Source organism: Rhamphochromis sp. 'chilingali', assembly GCF_963969265.1.
Source record: "Rhamphochromis sp. 'chilingali' genome assembly, chromosome: 21".
Taxonomy (NCBI): Eukaryota; Metazoa; Chordata; class Actinopteri; order Cichliformes; family Cichlidae; genus Rhamphochromis; species Rhamphochromis sp. 'chilingali'.
In genome coordinates, this window is record NC_137949.1 from 23,467,763 (window position 1) to 23,480,834 (window position 13,072).

The following is a 13,072-nucleotide window of genomic DNA, read 5'->3' on the forward strand; positions in this document are numbered from 1 at the left end:
GGGGCTGTGGCACCATCTGTTGCTAAAACAATTCTTTTCCATTTGTCTTCTGCTGCTCACGCCATTCATATGCACACATCTGCTGGTCCACCGAGCCTTTTAGGACTCACGCCTCTGCTTAGGATTTAGACTGGAGCACTTATGCCACGAAACTTTGCTCTAACTACAAGAAAATTCATACATTATGGATAACACCATCACTTAAAAGGTGGACTCATCAACAAGAGTGCAGTGAATGTGATTCAAACACCCACAAACATCACCATCATTATGACTAATTTGTCAGAAAAAGTGAAAAAAAAAACATTTCACACATTCCACATGTGAGAGCACAATGTAGAAAGAAATAGTTTAAATTAATTTCAGTGCACAAAATTCAGCTCTCTAGTGAGATTTTGTCGTTAACAAACTACAGTACTGTGTGTTTTCTCTGTTGACAGTGTAACCTTTTATTTTAACTTCCTCTGTTTTGAATTCAAACAGTTAACAGAGTGCAGAGAATAGTAGTCGTATTCAGCTGTAAGCACATTTTAAGTATTTATTGATGTAAAGTGTTTTTCATTAATAGCTTCTTGTCTGAGGATATATTTTATACTGTAGTAACACGACACCAGCCTCCAGCAGGCGCCCCGTGGTTGGAGTTATAGTCGTTAATAAAATAAGCAACGTTTTTTATTCAAGTATTGTTTTGATTACATTTGACACCACTTCTTGGACCTGTTTTAGAGGCAGTGCTTGGGTAAACTCACAAGCGATTCAGTTTAAGCTAAACTGTACAAGTGGACGTATGGTGTGCCTCCTGTTTTTCCAGCGCTTCAGTCGCTCCATTGACTCATCTGTCCTCTGTTGCACTGTCCTTCTGTTTATGGTTTCAGGTCAGAGGTCAGTGACTGTGTGAAGGAGGGCTTTGTCTGTTTAGAAATATTTAGGAATAGTACACTTCCTCTGAACATGAATAAACTCCTTGCACAAAAAGATAAAGACACCAACTGCAAGCGCTCCTGCTTCACCATGTTAGAAATTAGGTGTGGATACTAATTGGATGGGATACTAATTCTAGCTTGAAAAACTAGCTTTAAAACAAAATGTACATACTTTATATCTGAGCAAAGCCAAACTATGCTTTGAAGTCACTCAAAGCATAAATAATTATCCACAGCTTACATCAATACAGTTTATCTAGATGAATTTTAGCCTGGCAACAAGATTTAGCGGTTACATATTTTCCTAACAAGTGAAAGATTTCCAGTTTGATTCCAAGATGCAAGAGGAGATATAAATCCTTTTGAGGTTGCATCAAGAAGGGCATCTGCTGGAAAAATCTGCCAAATCAATCATGCAGCTGTGGTGACCCCTTGTGAATAAGGGAGCTGACCAAAGTAGCTAAAAAGATGAATTATTTAAAATCTCACCTGTTTAGGGTTGCAGTTATTGGCTGCTTAACATCTGTGATTTGTGTGCTTGTTACAGGGTGCCCGCGTTTGGGTCAGGGAGAAGGAGCAGCTGCTCCCAGCCACCGTCAACTCCTGTGGAGATGGAACCCTTGTGGTCACAACAGATTATGGGGAGGTATGAAATGCACACTTTGCACGACCGACTTTCTGATCTCTTTTGTCTTCAACACTGTGATGAGTGAGCAAAAGTCTGATTAGGACCCTCCATATACAACCATGCATTACACTGCTCATCATTGATGTGAAGGTGAAGCAGCTGTGTAGGTACATCTTCTCCTGTGCTGATCAATGCAAACTCCTGGTCATGATGTTCCACTTTCCCTGCCCCAGTTTCTTCCTCCTCCTCTTCCTCCGCCTTCTCCCCCTCATACATATTCAAAATTCATCTCTGGATCGCTGACACACATTCTGCTATCAGAGGAAAGCCAGAATAGATAGAAGGCATTATGGGAGTGTAGATGAAAACGGTCAGATGTAAGGATGGGGTTGCCTGCGGCTGATCTAAAAAAACAAAACAAAACAAAAAAAACAACCTCAACCTTTTGATGCCACGCACACTGCCAAAATAATGGAATTGAATGTTTAAATCTCATCATAAATGTGTGTTCGTGTGTGTGTCTGCGCTCATCTAATCTGTGTTAGATCAAGGACAAGCACACATTGCTGTTTGGATTTAATATGTTTACACACACACACACACACACACACACACACACACACACACACACACACACACACACACACACACACACACACACGCATGCTCTCCAATTGCTCTCCATTTAAAGATGGAGGTAATAATAGATTTGTTTATTCCTTCCAAAATCAAGAGTCTTAATCCTCCTTTTCCAGCCCTACAAGAACACAGTAGATGTACAGTAAAGATGTACAATGAATTCATGCTTTTGAAGTTGTTCCACTTCTGATCCAACTACTTCAGTGTTTCTGTTCAGTGGCCCAGGAGAGACAGACAGGGATTTCCCAAAATAGAGGACCAGTTATAGGAGCAGGCATTCTCTTTGCTCTGGATTATGAATGTCCTTAACCTCCCTAAAGCCCCATCCATCTCTCTGCCCCCCTTCTCTGCTAGATGATGGTGTTTAAATGTTGACTCTGCAGGAGGTGATGAATATTTGATGGAGAATCAGCAGGATGGTGGGGTTATACCCCACAACAACAGGATCTGACCCATGAAAACAGTCCCACGGTCCCTATTCATTCATTCCCACAGCTCTGCACCGTGTTCTCCTGCTCAGAAATAAATGTTTGATTTGAATGACTGCAGAGCACAGTGAATCCTAACCTTGTTTTGAAAGTAAAGAAAATTGCAGCAGTTTGCAGGTTTATGATTTTTTTGCTATGTTATACATGCCATCAAGTTACGCTTTAACAATGAAACACTTGTTAGTTTAGTTAGTGGCATGGAACACAACCCCCCTCCACATGTGAGCCTACAGTATAAAGAAGCCTACAGGTGAGTTAGGGTTTATCTTTACACTATATGTATAAAAATATTGGACCACCTACACATTACACCTACAGGAGCAGCTAAGCCATGGAAACTGATGCCATGAAGCTTATGGAGCACAGTTTTTGTGCTGATATTAATGCCTGAGGAGGTTTGGAAGTCAACAGACAATTGATGGACTTTATGCACTGCGCACCTCAGTGACCTGTAAACTTTATGTGGTCTGCCTGTGGTTCCTTAATGCTTCCATTCTGCAATAACACAGCTTAGAGTTGATCATGGAGGATCTCTGAATATAAAGATTAAAGGGTGTGGCCCACTACTTATGTTCCTGTATATCAGGGGTCCCCAACTCCAGGCTTCGAGGGCCGGCGTCCTGCAGTTTTTAGATCTCACCCTCAAGGCCTGGAGTTGGGGCCCCCTGCTGTATATGGTCAGTGGCACTTCTCAATGCTCTTTGGTGTAAAAACTATAGCAACACTAGGTCTTTTCAACTGTTATGAAAGCTAGAAACCCCACGAAAACAAACTACAGCCGTACACTAAGCTGAAGACATAATAGCTATAAAAATCTCCTAATGCAGTAAACTCAAAGGGCTCAAATAACTCTGATGTAGGTCGACATGAAGTGTTTAATGCGAGCACTCACTGAAGCCTTCTCTCCACGTATTGGCATTATATTGATTTGAGAAAACCACAACCTTTCTCACTTTCTCAGAGGAATACATGAAACAACCTTGAGGGTTATTATTGTTTGTTCACACTTTTGCAGTCTTTAATTACATCATCTTGTTGTGTGTTATTTTTCTGCAGTTACTTAATGGAACAGCGCCTTCAGCTGTTCATCTCAATAAACCGACTCCTCATGTAACTGTGGTGATTAGAAACACCGGCAGCAGGAGATAGCACTTTCATCACAGCTCGAAGAGTTTACACATTCTTCCTGTGGCTGTGTGAGCTTCCTCCCACAGTCTAAAGACATGCAGGTCAGGTGATTCTAAATTGGCGACAGCGTGAATTTGAGACATTTAAGGTGCTGTATCAATGTTTATGTGAGTGAATCTGGATTGGTAAAGCACTATTATTGGTCCAAATAACCGTTTATTCCAATTTCAAAGAGCCAGACTGTTGTAAATTTGTAGAGTGGTCTAGAGCAATAGTTCTCCAGTTTTAAACCGTATATTTGAGCACTTTGTTATTAGCAGCCTGTCACAAAACAAATCATTTGTTCTTATTTCTTTAGTTGAATCTATGTAGACCAAAGACAACACAGTTTAAAACACATAAAATAGTGTTTTAACTCCACCAATGTGGTTCCAAAAGGGACAAAAAACTTGAAGCAATATTAGTCATGGTTTGGCCTCCCCTGAACCTTTGCCTCAAAATTATTGAAGGAGTCTCGGATCATCTTGAAAGAAAACAGAATGAAAGGCGGGATGGCTGTAGCTCAGGCAGTAGAGCAGGCCATCTACTCATTGCAAGGTTGGTGGTTCAATCCCTGGCTCCTCCAGTCTGCATGCCAAGTATCCTCGGGCAAGATACTAACCCCAAATTGCTCTCTGATGCGTTCATTGGAGTATGAATGTGTATCAATTAGGAATTGTTAGCTAGCACCAAGAAACTTAGAAGACAGTGCTGGTGTGATTGGGTGAATGTGTTGAGCACACCGGGAGTATACGAATCAGTCATTTTAACATTAAAAGGGCTTTGAATAGTCCTTCAAGAAGACTGGAGAACTATTCCTGAAAACTCATTTGAGTTTCTTGAATTTGCAGTATCATCCCATCTCTCACCTCATGACAAACTTATGACCATGACTGAGGGTTAGAGCTAAGCCAATCCAAATGCACTGATAAAAACATCCACCTTTTCCTTTAAGTCTGAATAGTTTTCTTGGTAGAGAACTTGATAACGTTAGGCTACATAAGGCAAAAAATGAATGAACCTTTGGGGAAACTGGGTAATTTAAAAAATGGGTAGATAAAACATACAGCAAATAGAGCACTTTAACTAGTTGCAATTGATTTCAAAGAGCTCCCATTGGCATTCTGAATATCCTGTTAGTTTGTGTTTGATATGATTAAAGGGCTCCTACCTATATATTCTTTAGTGGGGGATGTTACATTTTCTGCCTCCACCGGGCACCTTTGCCATACACTTATATAGCACACACACACATGCACGCACACTCAGGTTACGTTTGCGATGATTTATGGACTGTGTGTGCTGTGTGACCTGGATTTCAGTAGCTAGCGTGAAAGCTGCAGCGAGAGCTCACGCGAGCACAGAACATGCTGCAGGGATGCAGCACTCCTTGTCCACACACACAACAATTGCATACTTAGAAACACACACGCACACATGCACTACTACGCACAACTACTCCTCCCTCGTACTCGGTCAAATGTGCCTAATGAAAAGTTCAGAAATGTTTGGGCCGATTCGCCACGGAAGAAAGCTAGTGTTGTTGTGATCTCCTGACCCACTTCCTCTACTCAGTTTCACATTTCTAACCCTCTGAGGATCCCCGTAGTTACACACTTGCTCTGTATAACATAATGAGATTAACATAATTTCACACAAAAATACGGATGAACGCACACACATTTTGCTAAAGTATCTGTCTTACTCACTTGCATTTCATCTATTCACACCTTTCCAGGCACTGCAGTGTTCTTTATTAATGCAGGGCGGAGACCCCCTATAGGGTAGTGTGAGTGCTAATTTTTAAAGGAGGATCTTTAGTCCAGTTTTAGTCAGTCCAGTTGATTAGAACACATGTTCAGTGCTAATTCTGGCTCTGTGGAATAAAGTAATGTTTTAAGACAGGGCAAATTTATTCATCAAGTTTATTTGGATTTTATAATAGTCACCTAGTAAAATAATCGTCTCCATGGGTGTTGGCTCTGTTTTATGTTTGATGCCAGTTGCAAAACTGTTCAGATGGCGATCAAGGCAAATTATTATTGAAGCCATGTTAGCATACTGATGCTAATGTTAGCACCGCTGCTCCGTAGTTTCCCTAGTTTGTGAGGGTGGTTCACAAATTACAATCACATGCTTCACACAATTTTAGTGTTTCCTCTTCAAACTCAAATCCTATTTTTCCTTAAAAAGTAATGCAGTACATTATTTAATTACTTGCAGGAGAAAATTACATTTCTCATTACCTTATTTTCTCATTACTACATAAAATAACCTGAAAAACATTTAACGTAAAACCTTACCCTACAGTCCTATACACCGACACAAATCCTTGTTACAAATCTCACTTATGTGATCTTTCTTTTAGTTTTTATGTATGAACACAAAACCGACATCACAAAACAACGCTGAAAACCAGCACATTGAGACTTCCACTGTGATTCCACTTTAGCAGCATGAGCAGGAAGAAACGAAGGTTCCAAGCCTGACTGATTATCTCTGCTTTTGTTACCTGTTGAACTTCTGGCTGCTGAGCTGTGGTCGGCTTTCACTCAGCTTCATCATCACTCTGTGTTCCTGTTTAGTTTTGTGTTAACATGCTGTCTTTGCAGGGGCTTGCAAAGAACTGAAGTTCTGCTAGCAGCATAATGTGGCTGTTCCTGATATAGTTGCTTTACTACAATAAAGCTGACTATAGCACAGAAAGAAAAAAGCTTGTTATCCACCTGCTGTGCAGATAACTGAAGAACCTTTGTAAAGCAAGTAACAATGTAATGCAGTTACTGAATTAAGTCCAGTAACGTGTTACTTAAAAATGCAAAATGTTTACAGTAGTGTGAAAGCAAAACCAGTCATTATAATGTAATGCATTACACCCAATACTGTCTTGACTCATACCCAAGCAAATCAATGTTGTCTGTAGTCAGGAATGCTGATAAATGTTTTAAAAATCCTTCTTCATATTCTGCAGGCTTGATAGTTTTTAGCAAACGAGCACTGCTAAGCACTGCTGGCTGCCGTTGCCCACAGTGTACTTTGATTTCAGTGATCAGATTACACTAAAGACCTGCTCATCCCAACTGCACTCATTTAGATCTGACACTTCAGATCCAAGGTCAGTGAGGAGACCTGCAGGTGCTGTACGGAACTATGTGATACTAAATCTGCACTGGCGAATAGAGGTCTACAGAATATGTAGGTCACTGTGCTCACAGCTCTCTTCCTCTCTGTCTCTCCATCTTTATCTCCTCGCTGTGGTTGCAGCTAATATGTGAAGTCAGATGAAGAGGCTCGTCTCCTCCGGCTCTCCTCCTCAATCACGCAAAGCAGCTTCAGACATCAGAGAGTTTTACAGAAAGACTCGAAGCACTGCATGTATATGTGTGTGAGCTTAAAAATGTCTTTACATGGCAAAGAAAATGATAAAAGGGAAGAAGTGTTCTGAAAAAGTGAATCATACTAACCTGTTTTGTCATTTTCAGTCTGAGATCATCCCAATAGGCTTTCTTTGCAATGAATTTGGTGCAAGTTTTCTAAAAACAATACTACTCAGCCACTTTAGGAAAGTAGTTTTATCAGATAACTATCTTTGTGAATCACAATTTTAAGTCTGGCGTCTTCAGCAGAGTGTAGGCCTGAATGTTAGGTGTTGTGAAGTCAGAGAGTACTCAGAGATGGACTAAAACAATTTTTCAAATTTTGTGGTGGGATTTTCTGACCACCTTCTCGCCGAGTATGATCTCCCACTCCTGTCTTAGTGAAGACAGATAAGAGTTAGTTAACCATCCTCTACTTCTACTTCAGCCTATCTCTGTATTTTCCTCTCGCTGTTCTTCTGCTCCTGTTCTGGATGATGAATTATTGAATATGAACTATCCCATTTTAGACTCTCTGGGTAGTCAGATTTATCGTGCGTACATCTGCATCTGCATCACAGCACAGTTTGAGTGTGTTCGTACCTATTTTCTTTGTGGGTTAATGTGCAGATAGGCTCCATGTAGAGAATGTGTGTTAAAACCTATTGGAGGGCAATGAAAGAAAACAGAGACATCTGCAAAATTCTTTTCCCCCTCTCTCACTTCAGCTGCAGGTTACTTCAGTTACTGACACACTTTCCAAATTTGAAGCATCTCATCTCCCTGAATTACTTGTGAATATCTGCTTTAAATGCTGGGGTTTTTTTTGGCTTCATAACCAGTTATATGTTGCAGAAAAGTATCCCAGGAATTTATTTGTTTAGTTATTGTGTTAAGAAATTCTTCAAATATACATTTTAGCAATCCCCTCCCCCCTTTAATGGTAGTTTGCCATTTGTTTGCCATTTTCTCTTGTATGTTATGAGGATGTGATTGTGGCTCGTTTGAATATTCTTTCAACCCTGTAGGCAGTTTATTCTTTCAGCTCCATACAAATTAAATATAGATATAAAACAACCAGTCTGAACAAATATAAAAAATAGGTTACCATTTATATACAAGTTGCAGTTTGTGGAAGAGAGTATGCTCAAATAAAAAAAAAACCTAAAAGGAGATTAGGTGCATGAGTTTAACTCACTGATTTTCCTATTGTAGAGCTTCTTTTTCCAATATTATATGGATATAAGTGTCCTTAGGGTAAACAGTACAATCAGTAAACTCCTTCACTTCAGTTTGACGTAATTCTGCACATTTACAGATAAAACTCAGCCAGTGTAGAGAATAGGTCAGCTATCTCAATGACGCACAGTGAAATGTTAAAATAATGTCACAGCAGCTGCTGAAAAATAAATAAAAGAGCAGGAGTGATGTCACAGGTGTTACAGTTTGAATGCATGTCTATGTTTTTTAGTGCTATCCCGCTAACCTGTTATACAGGAATGTTAGACTTGTATGAGGAAGTTGTTAGAATTTATAGAAATATTCAAAATCCAGAAGAGCAAAATCAAAGATTATTTTAATACATTTCAAGACTACTGCTGGATATTCCTGTTGGTCAGAGTTATGAAGATAAGTTATGCAAATATAGCTATGTAAATACAACATGCAGGCATCCATTTGTGTTTCTTCTCTGTTGACCTGGTGTGTTTTTTTTTCTTAGTGTTGTGTGTGTGTGAAGTCTTATCTTCCCTTCCACTGTAATTTACTCTGGATTGCACAGGCGTGCTTGACTTTCTGATTGAAAAGGCTCTCGGTGTGCCTTCAATTACAGACGGGGGTCTCAGATTGAGCCATTTAGGCATTAAGTGATTCACTGTGAGGGATACACAGACACAGATAGATAGCAAAGTATACTGGAAAGACTTGAAGTATAAAAAACAAGCTGAAGGAAAACAGTATTGACGACGAGAACAGCAATACAGAGGAGAGGAAAAAGGAAAGGAAAAATGCAGTGTGGGGCAGATAGAAGAGAAGGAGGTAAATTAATGAAGAGTGGAACGATAAGAGAGGCGAGATCGAAGGAACAGAGACACGAGAAATGATGGGGGAGGGATAAAAGACGGGTGACATACAAAGAGAAAGAGAGATGAGAGAGACAGAAGTGATGTTTAAGACATGAAGACATGGAGAACTCCAGAAAAAAACAGTGGGAGATCATGATTTAATAGGATGAGAAAGTAATGGAAAAAAGTGGAAAGAAAAGCTTTATGGAGTGGAGATCTTTCAAGAGTATTTTCATCTTTCTATTTTTAAAAAAAGGTCTGCCTGTAATATCTGCAATATGGATGTGCACAGCTGTCCACATCATGACAAACAAGCACGATGGTCCATCTCATTTCGTAGACAAGCGTGTGTCTAACTCACACATCAGGCAGTGATGATAGCACAACCACACTCACACATAGATCAGCTTCAAAGGTTGAAAATAGCAGGACGTAGCATTAATTAAACCAAGAGAAAACAGATACGGTCAGATATGGATCAACATCATCATTCATTCACAGGGTGGATTTAAGTTCAATATTCATCCCTGGTCTCCGATGAGCTTTTAAATGTCTGGCTTTTTAGCTCTTAAATGCTCCACTATGATTAGCAGCTGGTTGCTACCTTTTTTGGTCTGTTTGGTCGTGAGCAGGTAGCATAAAATGAAGCTTTAGAGATTCTTTAGCAGTGCAAAGTGTGAATAGGGAAGAAGTTAGAGCAGTGGGTCCCAAAATCAAAGCAGTGAAGTGAAGACTAATAACTCAGACATTCAGATAAATATATCATAGATGTTTTCCATCTTCTCATGTAACTCTCAGCAAGAAAGTAAATGATGCTGAGTTCTTAAATTATAAAATATTAGTAAGTTATACTACGTTATCTGGTCACAATCCTCTTCATCAGCTTCATGCAGCAAGAGGGTCAACACTCAGGCAGTCTTTTCCATGCATAAAGCATTCTACAGCACGTAACATTAAATTGATCCAATTTAGAACACAGGGCCTTTTAAATGGATGGGGTCACAGTAAAGATGCAGAGCTGTTAGCTGCACGTGTCATCATACATGAGTCATGCCTTCTATAATGGAGGGTGAGGTACAATTGGGTCATTTCATTTACAGCTCAGTGAGTGCAGAAATGTTACCGACTTCATTAGCATTGCGATACTTTAACTGATGTTTTGGCATTTCAGAGAGAGAAAAGTGGAAACACGGCAGCATATTGCACACAGGTTTCTTTTGTCAGCCACATGCAACAAACAGTTGGCATGGGATGATTTCTTTTGCCCTGAGAGAGTCGTCGGCACGCAACAGCTCTGTGCAGTGCAAGGCAGCGTCACTGGAGTGAAATAGATTTATTTAAGAACAGGATGACGGAATGCCTACAGCTCACCCTTCTGCCGCTTTCAACAGACTTCCACCACATCTGTTACAGCAGCAAGCTCACTCAGGGTGGAGGCTGGCTGTGAGACTGAGATGACATATTAACGACCCAGTATCGTAAAGGCCGTGGTTTCTATTCTTGGCCGGGCTGATTTCGCTGGAGTGAATGAGCGACCTTTACGCTGAAGTAGAATGACAGCCTGTGTGCGTCTGTGCACCGTGTGTGAGGAAGACGGATGGGAATTGTGGCAGCAGCATCCATGTGCCTGACCTGAATACACACTGAGCTGCATTCACTTGTCATGTCCTTCCAGATCAGATCCATTGCCCTCTCTCATCTTCTCTGCTTCTGTCCTCACGGTGTTCCTCTCTCGCTTCTTTCTCCTCCCCTCCCACAGCCGGCTTCTCCACCCGTTTTGTCCCCTAATTCTCTAGTTGCCATGGCAATGGATGACATAGATGAGATGGGGGGTCTGAAGGGAGCCGTGAGGCTCTGTATTCTCACCATGTGGATTTTCATCATGTTGCATCACAATTAGCCTGTTAATGCTAAAAATGGAGAGACGTTGGAATGCTGGAGTCTTTCATGTATTTGTTTGTGTCAGAAACATTGATTAGCCAGTTATTCAGTTTTGGTCTGTGTTATTTATTAGAATATTTCCTTTTAAATTACAAACAAAAGCCTTTAAAGGAATATTTCTAGTTTTGGGGACTACATTTACTCTAATTTCATTACAGTGAATATGAACCTATTTTACACCAGTGACAGGTTATGTTAGCTCAAAAACAACAATAACAAAAAAAGGTAAAATATAATTAAACTGGCCTAGAAACCTTTAGACTCAAGAAACTTACAAAAACAGCAATAGCAACAAAAAAACTACTAAAAGGAATTCCCTTAATAACGGCTGAATAGCACAAATAACCTAGGCAGAAAAGCAGCTCTGGACTCATAACATGTCAAACTGTAAGACGTCAAGGCTTCAGCAGCAGAAGACCACACTGGTTGCCACTCCTGTCAACTAAGAATGGGAAACTGAGGCTGAAATTCACACAGATTCAACGTTACCTGGTCTCACGAGTCTCGATTTATCCACATTTGTTGTCTCCAAGTGACTGTCAGTGTTGCACAATCAGCACATATGCTGCTTTGCATTGCTGTTAGATTGCTATTTCACAACACTTGTGAATATTATTGTATTATTTCATGCCAAAGTATGAAGTCAAAAACTGGGTGATGATCTTTACGTCTCCTTGTATACAGGTGTTTTACTTGCAGCAGGCCGAGGTCACCAGGGAGCGAGTGTACGCTATGCACCAGTCAAGCATCGATGGGGTGGAGGACATGTCAGCACTGGCGGAGCTGCACGAAGCCGCTATCATGCACAACCTTTACCAACGCTACCAGAAGGATTGCATCTATGTGAGTGCATTCAGCGAGCCATGTGTGTCTATGTCTATGTCTGTGCAGGGCCATTATGTGTGTTTATATTATCACACACCTCCTTCTCCTTTGCTTACACGAGTGAGGCTTTTAGAAAGAGACACAAATCCACTCATCAGGCCTCCCCGTCTGTAAGTGAAAAAGACGGAGAGAGAAGTGAGTGCTATGAAATGAAATTGTCAGTGGTTAGGACAGGCCAACTTTAGCTCTTTAGGAGGACTGAAAATTGCTCCTTATTGAAACTGTCTAAAACTTTCATGTTTTATTAAATCAGGTGGTCATTTAGTGATTCTGCAGCAAGAGGAACCTAAATCGTCTCACGCCATTGGCAGGATTTATTCTATTTTTTCTTCTTACGAAATAAATTTATCTGCTTTGTTTCATATGTTGATATTTAAGCCCACTAACTGTAGAAGCATCATATCCCTGCTCACCATTTCACAGCATATATCATTCTCATTGCAAAAAAATAACCATATGAATGACTTTATGGTGCGATAGTGCAGTTTAAAATCTGCAACATCACTTGATTTGATGGCCTTGTGGTTTGAATACATGCGCGTTTTACAATGCAGATAGGAAATAAAACGCATAAAAGTTTCTTTTTGATCACTAACCCAGGCATCCTTACACATGAATGCCCTCTCCTCCAAACTGTGGGATCAGTATGCATTGCAGTCTTTACATTTTGATCACTTTTATGCTGATGCACAGAAATTTTCAAAAGTCTGGAAACCTGGAAGATTACCAGACAGCTAGATTATCTAGACTGCCTAATCTAGATGATGAAATATTGTCCATATACGGATTTACCTTAAGATGATCAAAAGAATTTCTCTTGTGTGAGTCTGCTTTCTGTATTACTGCGCTCTCATGCACTCATGTGTATCTGTGTCCTTTAGCACTATTTTATATGTGGATAGTCCACTAAATGTGCCAATAAGGTCATATGAATATAGAAAGTGGATAAACGTGGACCAAATATAATCAAATAATAAAAAGA

The 13,072-nt window shown here is 40.2% G+C and overlaps 1 protein-coding gene across 1 annotated transcript in view; it reads left to right on the forward strand.

The window, feature by feature from the left end:
• The window catches only part of myo10l1 (myosin X, like 1), a 52,338-nt gene that overhangs the window by 19,954 nt on the left and 19,312 nt on the right, over nucleotides 1-13,072 (forward strand). The window contains exons 2-3 of the mRNA XM_080870878.1: nucleotides 1,471-1,569; nucleotides 11,890-12,048. Coding sequence (XP_080727004.1) covers nucleotides 1,471-1,569; nucleotides 11,890-12,048 — 258 coding nt within the window. The remainder of the gene's footprint in view (nucleotides 1-1,470; nucleotides 1,570-11,889; nucleotides 12,049-13,072) is intronic.